The sequence below is a fragment of the Rana temporaria genome, chromosome 2 (genome assembly GCF_905171775.1).
Source record: "Rana temporaria chromosome 2, aRanTem1.1, whole genome shotgun sequence".
In the NCBI taxonomy this organism is placed as follows: Eukaryota; Metazoa; Chordata; class Amphibia; order Anura; family Ranidae; genus Rana; species Rana temporaria.
The window spans coordinates 115231725-115248173 of record NC_053490.1 but is presented as its reverse complement, the minus strand read 5'-3'; the positions used below and the strand labels follow the sequence as shown (position 1 = coordinate 115248173).

At 41.4% G+C, this 16449-nt stretch overlaps 1 protein-coding gene across 2 annotated transcripts in view; it reads right to left on the bottom strand.

Moving 5' to 3' along the window:
- Positions 1–16449, bottom strand: part of LOC120929398 (ATP-dependent 6-phosphofructokinase, muscle type) — a 150017-nt gene that overhangs the window by 77179 nt on the left and 56389 nt on the right. For both annotated transcript variants that reach the window (XM_040340800.1, XM_040340801.1), the window contains exons 6-9: positions 14990–15179; positions 13801–13966; positions 1011–1055; positions 738–846 (exon numbers count right to left, since the gene is read on the bottom strand). In XM_040340800.1, the coding sequence (XP_040196734.1) occupies positions 738–846; positions 1011–1055; positions 13801–13966; positions 14990–15179 (510 nt within the window). The remainder of the gene's footprint in view (positions 1–737; positions 847–1010; positions 1056–13800; positions 13967–14989; positions 15180–16449) is intronic.

Genomic DNA, 16449 nt, shown 5'->3' with positions numbered 1-16449 from the left:
TTCCCTGCAGTGTCTCCCGCGGGAGGAAAGACTGATAACTGAAGGGCCAGCAGGGGAAGCTGGAATTTAAAGGTGGCTGATGCAGCGTTTCCTGTGGAAGGGAGGAGCCAGTGACCTCTGTGATTGCCAACAAGAATTTTGCCACCAAGTACTAAGTCATGTTTTGCGAAGGGGTCAAATACTTATATATATTATTTCACTCATTAAAATGCAAATCAATTTATAACTTTTTTGAAATGCGTTGTTCTATATTTTTTTGCTATTCTATCTCTCAGTGTTAAAATAAACCTACCATTAAAATGATAGACTGATCATTTCTTTGTCAGTGGGCAAACAAACAAAATCAGCAGGGGATCAAATACCTTTTCCCCTCACTGTAACAAGGTATTACTGAAGCATGAATTGAAGCAAAATCTTGCTAGGAGGCTAACAGATAGCATAAAGAGGTTCAAATCTCTCCTTGTTTAATACTACATAAAAAAAGGTTTGTCTGATAACACAATTTACTTTACATAAATATTTGATCTGATTGCATCTTAATTTAAAAATTCTTATAACGAACCCTTACAAATTTCCCCACCCCATCCTCAGGCATACTTCCCTGATCACATACTTTGGACAATCAGCTGCATTAGCCTGCACATAGCTTGTGATTTATTCTATGCAAAAGTCTGAGAAGAATGTCAATTTCCACTTATGTCACCCAGTATAATTAGAGTACAGAAAAAGAAAAATACCTCACTTAGTCTTCTGCAGAGATGTTCTTCCCAGTTTTCTTCTGGTGGAGACTCTGGAATAAAAATCCAATCTGCTCCACAAGCCAGACCTGTTACTAGAGCCAAGTATCTATAATTTGAAGAAAGTGATACACCGCAAGAATATAGGTAAATATACAGTACATAGTGTGTGTCAGTCTATATACAGTATACACATACCAGTATAATTCACATTCAACTTCCTTTATTTAAACTATATAGCCATTTATAGTTTTTCTGAGTAGAAGAACTTACCCACAGTGGCGACCCATCACTTCAAGAACAAAGGTCCTTTGGTGACTGAAAAGGAACATTTTGTATGAATTATTTCTTTGTGATTTAAATGCAAACTGTTTTTATTAGGCATTGTTACTTAAAAGGTGTAGCCAAATCGGTAGGGCAATTTGTCAAGTAAAGGGTGGCTGAAATGACTAGAGGTTATGCCCCTGGATTAAGTGAACTCAAAAAGCACCCAAATCAGTACAATTTACAGGTAATACATTTTAATGACCTAGATTACAGAATCACAATTTTTTTGCTTAGAATAAAGATAACAATTCTCTCACGATTCTCACAGCGTAACATCATCTTTCACATGATACAAAAAAAATGGGCTTACTTTACTGTTTTGTTTTTTTATTAACAACTTGTCCACCGCACGCCGTCAAATGACGGCGGGTGGAAGACTGCATTATTCTGACTGGATGTCATATGACGTCCTGTCATTTAACTAGGGAAAGCACGCGATCGCGTGCGCGCATCCCTGTACTGTCGGAGGCGGCGTGTCACTGAGACACCGTTCGTCACCAACAGGGGTGAACAGCGGCTCGGATGCGCCGTTAACCATGTGATCGGCCGTGATGAAGTCATGGCTGATCACGAATGGTAACACCCCATTGAGCACAACGCATGCGCGTGAGCGCGCTGCGTGTGCCCGTCGGTGGCAGCTTGTTCCCGGGAACACTGCTCGTCACCGACAATGGTACACAGCCATTGGTCAGGGCTTTGTACCACGTGATCGGCTGTGATCCATTTACAGCCTGATCACAAATAGGGCCAGATTCTCAAAAGAGATACGACGGTGTATCTCAAGATACACCGTCGTATCTCTGTTTTTGGCCCCCGGGTATCTATGCGTCTGATTCCTAGAATCATTTACGCATAGATACGGCGTAGATCTGACTGGTGTAAGTCACTTACACCATCAGATCTTAGATGTAATTCTATGCTGGCCGCTAGGTGGCGTTTATGTTGATTTCTCATTTGACTATGCAAATGAGCCTGATACGCCGAACAGTTTTGCGCCGCTTCGTCGTCGTTTACGTCATTTCCGTAAACGTAAACATACCCCTGCTATATGAGGGGTAAGTTTACGAAGGTCCGTCGTATGCCATGTTAAGTATGGCGTCGGGACAGCGTCGTCTTTTTCCGTCGTTTACATCGTTTTACTAAGTCGTTCACGAATAGGGCTTTACGTTAATGACGCTCACGTCGGCTTCAATGACGTTTTCCGTCATGAGCTAGAGCATGCGCACTGGGCTATTTTTACGGCCGGCGCATGCGCAGTGCGATCGTCGCGGGGGCGCGCTTAATTTAAATACAAGCCGCCCCCTTTGAATTACGCGGCCTAACGCTGGGCCATTTACACTACGCCGCCGCAAACTATGGAGCAAGTGCTTTGCGAATACGGCACTTGCTCCAGTAAGTTGCGGTGGCGTGGTGTAAATGGCTTACGCTACGCCGCCGCGGATTCTACGAGAATCTGGCCCATAGTAAACAAAGAGCTGTAACTAACTGTTACCAGCTCTTCTCTCCTCACACATCGTTTCCAGTGTGAGGAGAGAAGAGCTAGAAGCAGTGAGTTACAGATCTGTGTTGCTGTAGTGTCTGCTCAAATCAAAACACCTGTCTCATCGCCCCCCCCCCAATTGTCACCTGTCACCCAACAGTCACCCATAAAGTGGACCTGTCACATAAAGAGACTGCCATCAGTGACCATCAGCGGTGTGACCGTACCCTGTCACCGTCACCCGTCAGTGACCTGCCCTGTCACCCATCAGTGACTGTGCCCTGTCACCCGTCACCCATCAGTGACCGTACCCTGTCACCCATAAGAGACTGCCATCAGTGAACATCAGCAGTGCAACGGTCACCCATCAGTGACCGTGCCCTGTTACCCATCACCCATCAGTGACTGTGCCCTGTCACCCATCAGTGACCATCAGCGGTGCACCCATCACCCATCAGTGACCATGCCCTGTCACCCATCACCCATCAGTGACCATCAGCAGTGCACCCATCAGTGACCATGCCCTGTCACCCATCACCTGTCACCCATCAGTGACCATCAGCAGTGCACCCATCATCCATCAGTGACCGTGGCCTGTCACCCAACTGTGACCATCACCCGTCACCGTCCGTGGCCTGTCACCCATCAGTGACCATTGCCTGTCGCCCATCAGTGACCATCTCCCATCACACCATCATCACCTATCAGTGAACGTCACCTGCCACCCATCGCACAACCCATCAGTGACCGTCACCTGCCACCCATCTGTCACCCATCGTACACAGCTACCCGCCACACAGCCATGTCCAAAAGATTATATACCAGTGAGGAGGCATTCCAGATCCTCTCAATGACCGATGAGAGCACCGGGGAGTTCTCATCAGATTCCAATTCTGATTCCGAATCAAATTCGGAATTTGAACCGTTTGAATATAGTAACGATTCGGATGAAGAACAGGTTCCTCCTAAAAGGGCACGGCACTCTGGAAACCAGGCAGCCGCCAGCAACCAGGATTTATTCCCAGGCCCAGTACCAGCGCTGCCACCAGCAATAGGCCCTGGGAACAAAGGCCCAGTAGCAGCGCTGCCGTCAGCAAAAGGCCCCGCGAACAAATGCCCAGGCCCAGTACCAGTGCTGCCACATCACACTTGAGTACCAGCACAAGAAATTCAACTCCCCCAACTACTGGAGTGTCACGTCCCCCAGGAGCCAGGGCCACTACATACATGCCAGATGTTCTTACCAACCCAACATGGCTGCCTTCCGATTTGGGATCACCAATTATTCCCCCTTTCATACCACAGCCAGGTGTGCAGGCCAACACCCAAAATTTCTCAGAAGTTGATTACCTTCATCTCTTTTTGCCCGACACTTTTCTGCAATTCATTGTCGACCAGACAAATTTGTATGCCCAGCAGAATATTGCCAACAACCCCCAATCATCTTATGCCCATCCATTTGAGTGGAGTAATCTAAATATGGAGGAGTTTAAATTGTTTATTGGCCACACCATAAACATGGGGCTTAACAAAAAAAATCAAGGACGTGCCTATAGGTCCACCAAACCCATCTACCACATGCCCATTTATTCTGCCACAATGTCCAGGTCACGATATGAGATGATAATGAGATTCTTTCATTTTAATGACAACACCCAGTGCCCTCCCCGTAATCATCCAGATTCCGATAAGCTGTACAAGATTTGCTCACTGATAAATTTCCTTTAAAAACGATTTGCAGAACTCTATGTCCCCGAGAAGCATATATGTGTGGATGAGTCCCTGGTACCCTTTTCTAGGAATAAAACAATATATTCCTAGTAAAAAGGCCAAATATGGAGTAAAATTTTACAAGCTCTGTGAGAGAGTCACAGGATATCTTTATGCGTTTTCACATATATGAAGGAAGAGATTCCCAGCTCCAGCCCCCTGAGTGCCCGGTCTACATGGGCACAGCTGGAAAAATTGTATGGGACCTGGCTTACCCACTCCTGAAAAAAGGATATCATCTATACCTTGATAACTTTTATACCAGCCTGCCCCTTTTCTGACACTTATATATCGAAAAAACCTTGGCCTGCGGAACCTCCATAAAAAATAGGAAGGGCTTCCCACAATCTATAGTCCACAAAAAGCTGCGAAGGGGGGGAAAGAGCAACACTGAGGTGCAACAAAGTGCTGGCTTTGAGGTGGAAGGATAACAGACATGCACATGATGTCCACTATTCACAACGACACTGCAGTTGTAGTTCAGCGAAGACGATGTCCCATTGAAAAGCCGACATGTGTCCAAGATTACAATCTGTACATGGGGGGTGGATTTCAATGACCAAATGATTCAGCCCTATTTGTCAATAAGGAGGTCCCGATTCTGGTATAAGAAGGTAGCAATTTATCTCATCCATTTGGCCATTTATAATTCCTACGTAGTCTACTCCAAATCCAGAGAAAACCCCGCCCCCTTCCTACAATTCACAGAAGAAATAGTCACGTCCCTCATCTATCCACAAATACCCCCCCCCCCCCCAGAAAACCTTTGCTCTGATGCCGTTAGCCGACTTCATGAACGCCACTACCCATACAACCCCCACCATCCGAAGGAGGCCGAAGATGGCAAAAAAAATGTCGCATGTGCGGCAAAGGAGGATGTAGAAAAGATACCAGCTACCATTGTCCCCGGTGTTCCTCCCAACCTGGACTTTGCATTGGTGAATGCTTCGAATTTTATCATACTTCCCTAAAATATTAGCCCATATTTATAACCATTTCCCCCATCTGACCATTTTCTGACCAATTTCATGCTACTGCCTTCCACGTGAACTGACCCTGGCCTGCTTTTTCACTATGCCTCTGCCTACTGTTTGGACTGCTTCCACGTAAACTGACCCTGGCCTATTTTTTGACTTTGCCTCTGCCCACCGTTTGGACTGTTTCCACGTGAACTGACCCTGGCCTGTTTTATGGACTATGCTTTTGCCTACCGCTTGGACTGATCTGTTGCCCTGCTATTGTAGTACACAGCGATCTCACATATGTGAGGGGCTCCAGAATAGTTTTTCCAGATGGAGAAATAATTTTTTTTTGTTTTCTCCGGGTTTCGGAATTTCCGGAGGCTTCATAGAGAGTCCGGAGGTTTCACAGAGATTTGGGTGGGTCGAAGCCTCTACCCCTGTGCCCAGGTCTTACCCAATTGCGGCCCTCGGCCTGCTGCTGACTTACTGCCATCATGCCTGCCATCATCTTTGCCTGCCGCATGAACGGGTCACACCACTGCCTGCTACCTGGACTATGCAAATAATTAGCTGTAGCAAGAGGCAGTATTTTTTTTGAAGGGCTGGACAGCGGGAAAATAATCAGTGTCTGCAGGTAACAGTGTACCAGGACCAATATTATGGCTGTGCTGGCTGTCTCTGCCTGGACAATTTCTATGGACAAATGCCTTGGCTGTGCTGACAATATCCTTGTGCTGACCATAGGCAATATTCCTGCCTTCTGCCTTACTATTGCTGTTGCTAAGCACATCCCTGACTGCTGCCTGGACCAGTGCTCTCTTCTGTGGACACTACTAAAAGCACAGGTAATACTTTTTTTTTACCCTTTCCGCAATGGAATTTATTTTGGATTGTAATTCTTGGTATGTACATGCTATGTGTTAGAAATATGAAGGGCCTTCAAAAATGATAGGTTGCCAGAAAATTATATGTGTAATGTATGCTCCTAGAGCGCCTGATAGTGCAACTTGGATGTTGGGCCTCTGTATGTGGCCAAGCTGTGTAAAAGCCTCACACATGTGGTATCCCCCATACTCAGGAGGAGTAGCAGAATGTATTTTGGGGTGACATTTTTGCTATGTATTTGCTATGTGTTGGAAATATCTTATAAATAGACACCTTTGTGTAAATAAAATTCATTTTTTTCCACATTTTCCAAAAACGTCTGGAAAAAAAATAACCGCTCAAAAGATTCACTATGCCTCATAGATTATACGTTGGGGTGTTTGCTTTCCAAAATGGGGTCATTTTGTGGGCAATTCCATTGTCCTGGTGCTCCAGGGCCTTCAAAAGTGTAATAGGTGGTTGAGAAATGAGATGTGCAATTTATGCTTGTAGATCGCCTTTGTATGTGGCCAGGCTGTGTAAAAGTCCCACACATTTCTTATCCCCATACTCAGGAGGAGTAGCAGAATGTATTTTGGGGTGTAATTTGTTGCATGCATATGCTCTGTGAGCGAAATAACCAGTTAATATGATAATTTTGTAAAAAAAAAAAATCTTCATTTTGCAAAGAAGTGTGGGAAAAATTACAACTTAAAAAAACTCGCCATGCTACTTGGAATGTCTACTTTCTAAAAAGGGGTCATTTGGGGGGTATTTGTACTTTTCTGACTTCAAGTGTGATCAGATTGATACATTTTCAGGGATTGGCACCATAGTTTGTAGACTCTATTAGCCAGATTCAGGTAGATGTGCCTAACTTTAGGCGCGCGTAGCGCATCTCATATACGCTACGCCGCCGTAAGTTAGAGGCAAGTACAGTATTCACAAAGAACTTGCGTCCTAAGTTAGGGCGGCGTAGTGTAAATGGGCCGGCGTAAGCGCGCGTAATTCAAAGTAGGCTGTAGTGGGCGTGTTGTATGGTAATGAATCATGACCCCACGTAAATGACGCACCCAATGAACGTATCCCAGTACGCATGCTCAAAATCATGTCGCAAATAGTCAATGCTTTCGACGTGAACATAACCTACGCCCAGCCCCATTCTGAATCGGCTTACGCAAACGACGTAAACTACGTGAAATTCGACGGCTGTTCCGACGTCCATACTTAACATTGGCTACGCCATCTTTATGGTGGTTTATCTTTACGCCTGCAAAACGCCTTACGTAAATGGCGTAGCTTACTGCGATGGGCGTACGTACGTTCGTGAATAGGCGTATCTTGCTTAAATATGCGTAAATATGCAGCTAAGATACGACGGCGTAGGAGACTTACGCCGGTCGTTTCTTAGCAACAGAGAAGCGTATCTCAATTTGAGCATATGCTTAAAGATACGACGGCGCGGATTTGGACTTACGACGGCGTATCTATTGATACGCCGTCGTAAGTCTTTGTGAATCTGCCTATATAACTTTCACAAAGAACACCAATTTGGGTTATTTTTACCAAAGATATGTAGCAGTATAAATTTTGGCCAAAATTTATGAAGAAAAATTACTAATTTGCTAAATTTTATGGCAGAAACAAAGACAAAAGCCAATTTTTCACAAAATTGGCATCCTTTTTTCCCCACAAATAGAGCTTTCTTTTGGTGGTATTTGATCACCTCTGCGGTTTTTATTTTTTGCGCTATAAACAAAAATCGAGCGTCAATTTTGAAAAAAAATTCAATATTTTTTACTTTTTGCTATAATAAATATCCCCAAAAAAGAGATTATATATATATATATATATATATATATATATATATATATATATATATATATATAAAAATCCTCAGTTTAGGCCGATATGTATTCTTCTACCTATTTTTGGTATAAAAAAAAATAAGCGTTTATCGATTGGTTTGCACAAAATTTATAGCGTTTACAAAATAGGGGATAGTTTTATGGCATTTTTACCACTAATGGCGGCGATCAGCGATTTTTTTCGTGACTGCGTCTTTATGGCGGACACATCGGACACTCTTGACACATTTTTGGGACCAAAAGTGAAAAGTGCTATTAAAATGCACTGATTACTGTGAAAATTACAATGGCAGTGAAGGGGTTAACCACTAGGGGGCGCTGTAGGGGTCAAGTGTGACCTAATGTGTGTTTCTTACTATAGGGGGGCGGGGCTGGACTTGTGACATCAGTGATAGTCGTTCCCTATATCAGGGAACAGACGATCACTGACACTGCCACAGAGAAGAACGGGTAAGGTTTGTTTACACTCACCTCTCCCCGAACGGGTCCGCGGGTCCCGCGAGCGTGGTCACAGAGCTTTGGAATGGGTCACGAGCGCGCTGCCGGCGCACTCGCGACCCACGGCTGGGCTCTTAAAGAGGACGTATATATATATGTCCATGTGCCCAGCCGTGCCATTCTGTCGACGTATATAGTCGTGCGGCAGTCCTTAAGTGGTTAAACTGACCTAATTTACAGACAGAAGTTAATTCCTTTGATGTAAAATAATTAGGTGTTACAATGTTTCTCTTCATCCCTGCCTAGGCGATGTTGTGAACAAGCACAAGTTATCCGTGTGAAACCGGTCTACCAATGTTCCTGTAACGTCCTGTTTTGCCTTTGGCACCTTGACAATAAAGTTACTATTCTACAGAAGTTCTTCCTTCCATGGTGTGCGACCAATCTTCTTTTTCCTCAAACTTGGCAGGCTGCCTGTGTTTTTTTGGTTTTGTTTTTTTACAGTCGTCAGCAGCGAGCAGAGAACTCTCTGCACGGAATCGGGAAAATGCTTATGGAAACTGAACACTCTTCCTTCACTGAAAATCTACACATTCAGGGCAATATATCCAAATTTCCATAAAGTCTGAGAACCGTTGGTTCCAAATTTTTCTCTGCATAACTTTGACCACTGGGTACTGGAGTGATGGCCATATTCTCTACAACACACACCTACCCCTCAGCTTGGTGCCCCTTTCCTGGTTGCCCCCCTTCCTTCTTTAACCCCTTCCCCTACAAACCCCACTTTTTCTTTCCTATTTCTCTCTTACGCTACTCATTGGATATATCCAACTATGTATGCAGTCTATGTAAAGCCCCCACTGAACCATACACCATTCTCACTATGCTCATTGATCAATCTTCAATATCATTCTTGTCTAAACAATTTATTACCCTATGCAAAGTATGATTACAATATACAGTATGCGGCTTGCAACATCATATGTCACGTGCAAGTAAGAGTTCACTTGCTGTTTGTAAAACTTTTCTTAAACTCAATAAAAATTATCGAGCAAGAAGAAAAATGTACATATTAAGTTTACTCAAAGCAAATCTGCAGTGAAATTAAGTGGAACACTACTTGCATATAATAGCAGGGCCCTACAAATAGTTTCACCTTTTTTCTAGAGATTCCTGGTTACCTGAAAGCTATTACTATGCAATTACTGGCTTCAACTAGGAAGCTGGCACTTTAGCCCAAGTGTGTCACTTTTAGTCATGGAGATTGCCCATCATAGCGGTAGGCCTATAACAGAAGATGGTGCGCCAAAGTGCTGTCCTCCTAGCTGAAGTCCATATCTGTATAATAGAGAATACCAGGTTTGCCTGTTCTCAAAGTGCTCTAGAAAAAAACAAAAAAACAATGTACTTACAACTAAAGGTTCTTTTACACTTTGAAGTGAAACTCGGCCTATGAACACAGTTTCAAATTTACATTCAGTAAATACACTAAGGCCGCGTACACACGAACGGTTAAACCGATGAGAATGGTCTGATGGACCGGTTTCATCGGTCCAAACCGATCGTGTGTGGGCGCCATCGGTTATTTAACCATCGGTTAAAAAAAATACTCAACTCGGCCCCTGCTGCACTGCCTGACACAGCACCAGCTGGCGACACATCATCATGGAGTTACTTCCGGGTATTGTGTCTCTGGCGATGTGATTGGCCGGAGCCGCCAGTCACGGCATGACATTCTTTAGAAAGTGTGCCTGCGCCGTTGTCTACTTTAGTGGTTTGACAGTTCGATTGAGAGCCTAAGCAACTTTGACAGTTATCACTCATGACATATCTTAAATGTAACTGTATTGGGAAAGAGTTAAAATGGAACTAAAAGGCAGCAATACTCACCAATTTTCCAATGTCCGCGAGATCCCTTGCCAGTATCTTCTCCCTGGCTTCTTCTGGGTGTCAGTCTTGAGCCATTTTTATTGGCCAGATGAAGTCACTCCCATGCATGTGGGGGAAGTAAATTATCCCTGCACACTGGCACTATGCAGAAAACGTAAAACAGAGCTGCTTCATGTTCATTCTGCAGAGGACCGAAAACAGGGAGGTACCGTATTTGCCGGTGCATATAAGATGACCCCCTAATTTTACATTTTTTTACGTTTTTTTGCCTGTAAACACCGTATAAAACGACCCCCCTTGCAAGGCTTCTGACGGCTTCATATTTCTTCCTTCTGGAGCCATATTCTTGTTCCTTCTTGCTGGAGTTGGAGCCAATCACAGCGAGCGATGTATTCTATTAATGAATACAAAGCCTGCTTGGATTGGCAGAGGCTGTAACATCATCAGCCCACGCCTCTCTGACTCTCAAAGCCAATCTGAGCAGGCTACTGTATGTAGCCTGCTCAGAATGGCAGAGGTTGTTACTCCAATCCGAGCAGGCTCTGTATTCATTTGAATACATCGCTCACCGGGATTGGCTAAGCGGTATATACTGAATGTAGCCGAAGCTACATACAGTATTACCGCACATCCAGCAGGCATCCGAGCAGCTGACCCGGCGTATAAGACGACCCCTGCTTTTTGGCCAGTTTTTTTAAGTGTAAAAGGTAGTCTTATACGCCAGCAAATACAGTAATAGTATTTTATTGCAGCAGAGACATTGCATGTCTGCTGCAATAAAGGCCTTGCATGTTGTATTTTTTAGCATTTAGTTCCACTTTCAGTTAATGGATTTACTTCAGCATTAAATAAGCCCAGTATCCCTAACTGACTACTCTGATTTACTGTGGAATGTCTGCTTTTTCAGAGCCAACATAAATTATCACGTGCAAAACAGTGATTCAGCAGTACAAATAGAAATAGTGATTGGGGGAAAAAGGGGTTTTCAACCCTTTCTAAAACAAGGAAAATGCCTTTATCACATGTGCCTACATTATGTGTACTGTATTATTGTATTTTTCCCCCTTTCCATTCCATATTCCTCGTCTCTACTTCTTAGCTGGCTAATTTTCTCACTTTTATTTTGTTCAGAAATTGCCGTCTATGCAGATGTGTCTTAACTTTCTGCTAAACCATTGTGTATCAGTAGCGCTTGAACCAAGAAGAAAGTGGTAGACCTTAATAAGCTTGGTCGTAAAAAAAGAACGGTTTATTCCAAATAAAAAAAAATTTAATGGAGAGTACTCTACTGGTCACTCTTACCAAGAATATACGTACTTTGGAGTTTTCTATGGCATAAAACACTAAACTGATGCTACGGTTTCCTTATGCAAAACCAATTTTCCTTTTCACTGGGAAGAAGATTCATTGACGTATCTAGGTATAAAATTGACTCCGAATATAAAGGACCTTTATAGCAAGAATTTTTTACCTTTACTCAAGAACATTAAATATGATTTGTTATCTTGGGATAAGGGATTTTCTTCCTGGTTCGGAAGAGCGGATATCATTAAAATGAATATCCTTCCCAGAATTCTCTATCTACTACAGACTATACCCATTAAAATTCCTTCTACCTTTTTTAAAGATTTTAGATGTATACGTACAAAATTCATTTGGAATCTAAAACAGCCACGTATCAAATGGGACAAACTCATTGTCCCCAAACTTCTGGGTGGTATAGGACTACCGGACGTACAAAAGTATTACTGGGCTTGCCACATGACTTGCATACTTGATTGGCATTTACATGCCCGTACTAAAGCTTGGGTTGAGTTGGAGGGAGTATCCTCCTCTCCTGTTCTGCCACTGATCCACTTACCTTGGATTACTGCACGCAAAATCCCACCTGTCACTTGTTCTCACCCTCTTATAGGTGCCACCTTACACATTTTTAGAACTCTTTGTAAGAACTTTCAATTTTCCTCTATATATGGTCCCCTGACTCCTATAAATTTTAATCCAGAAATTTCTCCAAAATATTCTGTTATTAATACGTCTGATTCTACATGCTTCAATTCAATTAGAGCTGAATCCTTTTTTGAAAAAGGTAACCTTCTTACACTCGATTCATTTCAGCTTACCCACCCTGGTGTTGTTATACCTCCTACTGAATATGGAATGATAAAACGATTTTTTTGTAAAACTGGCTCGGATTCCATATGGCATAGACGCAAAACTCCTTTTGAGATCTTATGTCTCTAAAATTCGCCTCAGAAACATTTAATCTCCACGATTTATACCTCTTTTTTCACGGATTACGACCTCAAGGGAGACATAGTAAATCTCAAATGGGAAAACGATCTTAACATTTCCCTCTCCCATGATGAATGGGAACATGTCTTTCAGCATATCCATAAGGGCTCCTTAAATGTATTGACCCAAGAAAACAACTATAAATTATACTCTAGATGGTATAGGACTCCTGTCATCATTCACAAATATAATACAAACATTTCACCTTTATGTTGGCGATGTAACTCTGCTCAAGGTACACTCTTACACATATGGTGGGAATGTGATCTGATAAAGTCCTTCTGGAAAGATGTCCATCGCTTGATTTCCCACATTACAACATTTACCCCTGATTTCACTGCTGCCCAATATCTGCTACACCATTCCTCATTCCCTCATTACATTTATAAGAAATCATTATTGCTTCACCTTATCAATGCTGCTAAGCTTTGTATACCTATTAGATGGACACAATCTTCACCTCCTACCATCTCAGACTGGTTTAATAAAATTGAACACATAGCCGAAATGGAAGAATTAATTTCTCAATCCAGAGATTCGCCCAAATCCTTTTATGACAAGTGGGCTTGTTGGTTACACTTTAAAAATTCCACTAAGTTTCATTCGTTTAAAAATGCCTCACCGTGAAATTATTATATTTCACTCTCTCCCAACACTCCTTCTTATGTAATCTTGATAAGGTTATTATCCGTTGATTATATATATATATATATATATATATATATATATATATATATATATATATATATATATATATATATATATATATATATATATATATATATATATATATATTCCCTCTCATCTTTTTTCTCTTTCCCTTCCTTTTCCTTTTCCTCCCCTTTCCCTCTTCCTCTGTTTGTCTTTGTCCTCTTTGGACATGGTATGCATCTATACAACATTCGAATTCTCCTTTTGAGAGGTATTTTGTGTAATCTACATATTATATGAATTATATGATTTATGTATATTTATTGTTATGTATTTAATTCTTAAAATTTCAATAAAATATTTGAAAAAAAAAAACCCACTAAACTATTTTTTTTTAATTAATACATGAGAAAACAGCAATTGTCAAATTACTTAAAACCTTTCCAATAAAATGATACTTACAGGGACCTACATTGCCAGAAAAAGACAGTGAAAAATACATGCAAGACTCAAGCTACCTTTGTGCTGTTGTAGTAATTGCATCCACAATCTCCATAATTCTGTGAAGAGCGGAATCAGTTCCAATAGTCATATCTGTGCCACAGAAGTCATTATCAATGGAACCCACCATACCGACGATATTTAGGTGGCTAGATTTGTTGGCCTCATCAGATGATATTCTCCCTAAAAAAAAAAAAAAAAAAAAAAAAAAAAAAAAATATAATAATAATAATAATAATATAAATTATATATATATATATATATATATATATATATATATATATACACACACATATCTATATATACACACATACATACTTTTAATATGTAGTCAATACATACAACTCTACTGCTTGACACATGTGCAATGCTTTATAGTTAACTCACAGGCATCTCATGGGTCAGCAGGGCTCATAAAAGACAATAGAAGATTATCAAAAGAGAACATTTTTTAAGATGACCTAACAGGAGGTAGTATTCTTCACCATTAATCTGACGTCCTATTCATAATTCAAAACCTAATATTTTGAGCCTTTGTTTGCTCATTTGCCTGCAACAGCAGATTATATACAGCAATCAGCAGTGCTACAAATGTATATAAATATCAGATTTAATTTTCTGTATCGGTCCTGGGTTCTTTCATTTACATAGGTGTCAATACGTATATTTTATGTGGTATAGTGGTATTATATCTGTGTGGGGTTGACACTACATATACAATTCCTCTGTTTTTACAGATACTAATGGGGTTACACTGCCTAGTTCTTTAAAATTTCAGACAATTATCTTTGCACTCTTTGTATTTGAAGCCGACAAGTGACTCAGCACAACATGACTCTTTGGGTAAAGGTTATATAAAATAAGGCCTAGTACACACTGGCCGAATGTCGATGGTGCATTACTGAAAAAGGTCTGCCAATCAGCTCCCGATTAGGGCAATTAGCCGATGGCTGAGAGTGCTGACCAGAGTGTTCTGGTGGGGAAGGAGGGGGTGGGTTTTCTTGAGCTGTCAGTTTTTTTTTCTTTCAGCCCTGATATGTTGAATGAAAAAAAAAAAACTACTAAAGCTTAACTTAAGCATTGGTTGCAGAACAAAACCTTGAAACCAGATTTGTAGTGCAGTAGAGAAGCTGTAAAGAAAGCAGCCTGGAATTAGTTCAGTAGTAGACTTAGTGGCACAAATTGGACATAGTGTCGCAGCATTACCTGCTTTCAATAGGTCAGCTAGCAGTCCACTCCATTCTGCTCTGAAAGTATCCGCTCCTGTCAGACTGCCATCTCCTCCAATGACACATAGGTTAGTAATTCCTTTCTTCACAAGGTTACATGCTGCTTTAAGACGACCATCTCGATTTCGGAAATCCTGGCATCGTGCACTTCCTATTACAGTGCCACCCTACAGAGATCAAATAGATTGATATTACAGCATTAGACGTCAAAATAAGCATGTAATTTAAAATACATTTCCAAGCCTGACAAACAACTGTCTCAGTCTATTTTACCTCTATTAACACTACAAATATAAATTTAAAGCACTTTTATGACCCACCGAAGATGCCTACCAAATATTTTAGGTCATTTTGGTTGTATGGGAAGGAGAAAGCATGGAAGCATAATGTTCCTAACTCTTAAAAGGTTTTAAGACAACTCAGCCATTGTCACAATTGCTAAGCTGCTGGCCTACACTCTAAAGAATACCAGATATGTTAAAATTAAATTGTGAATATGTATGTAGCGAAAGGTTATGACTGGATGCATAGGTATTCATATAACACAGTTTTGGTATGTTCAGATCATAAATGTATGGTGTACCCAAGTGTATAATCTGGATCCAAAATCTTGTTTTACTAAACTGGGATATCCAATAGAGAACAGTTTTGATCCCTACATTTTTATTTAATGTGCTGATCACACTTTACTGTAAAGAGCTTTCCAGGAAAAAGTGAAGTATCCTGGGATATGGGGTAGCCAGGGTGTTCTGGAAATAATCTGAAGCTGTGTGCTGACACAGAAGAGAAGAAGTCTGGGGAAAGGTTAACATCTGAACAAATTATCATCCTAAATCAACTACTGTAATTAGGATTTTAAGTGAATATCAACGCAAGAAGAAAAGAGATGCCATAACAAACATACATTGGGCATTAGTGCATTAACTAGTAACTCTTAGGGCTAGTTTACAATTGCTTCAAAACATGGCTTCAGACACGCTTTGTTAAAGCTCTCTGAATGCCAGTCAAAGCTCCTGTCACAAAATAAAATGGTTAGCTTACAGTACTGTTTACACCTTGCTTCGATGTGGCTTTGTTGGGACTTTGATGAGGCTTCGGTGGGGCTTCAAGCAAGCTTTGCTATAGACTTCTATGGAGGCTTTAAAGCACCACTAAAGCTACATGGGGTATAATTTTTGAATCAAAGCAAAGCAAAAGCAAGGTGTAAACAGGACTGTAAGTTAACCATTTTATTCAGTGACAGAGAGCTTTAACAAAGCCTGTCCGAAGCCTTGTTTTTAAGCAAGTGTAAACTAGCCGCTAATGTGTGTTGAAGCAGAAGCAAGTGTAAATGAGCCCTTAATCCTTCCATGAACAGCTGGCACAGAGACAAACAATAACATATTTGTCTATTTTACATCCTACACTCGTGAGGTTACACAGTTGATCTTGGAGAGG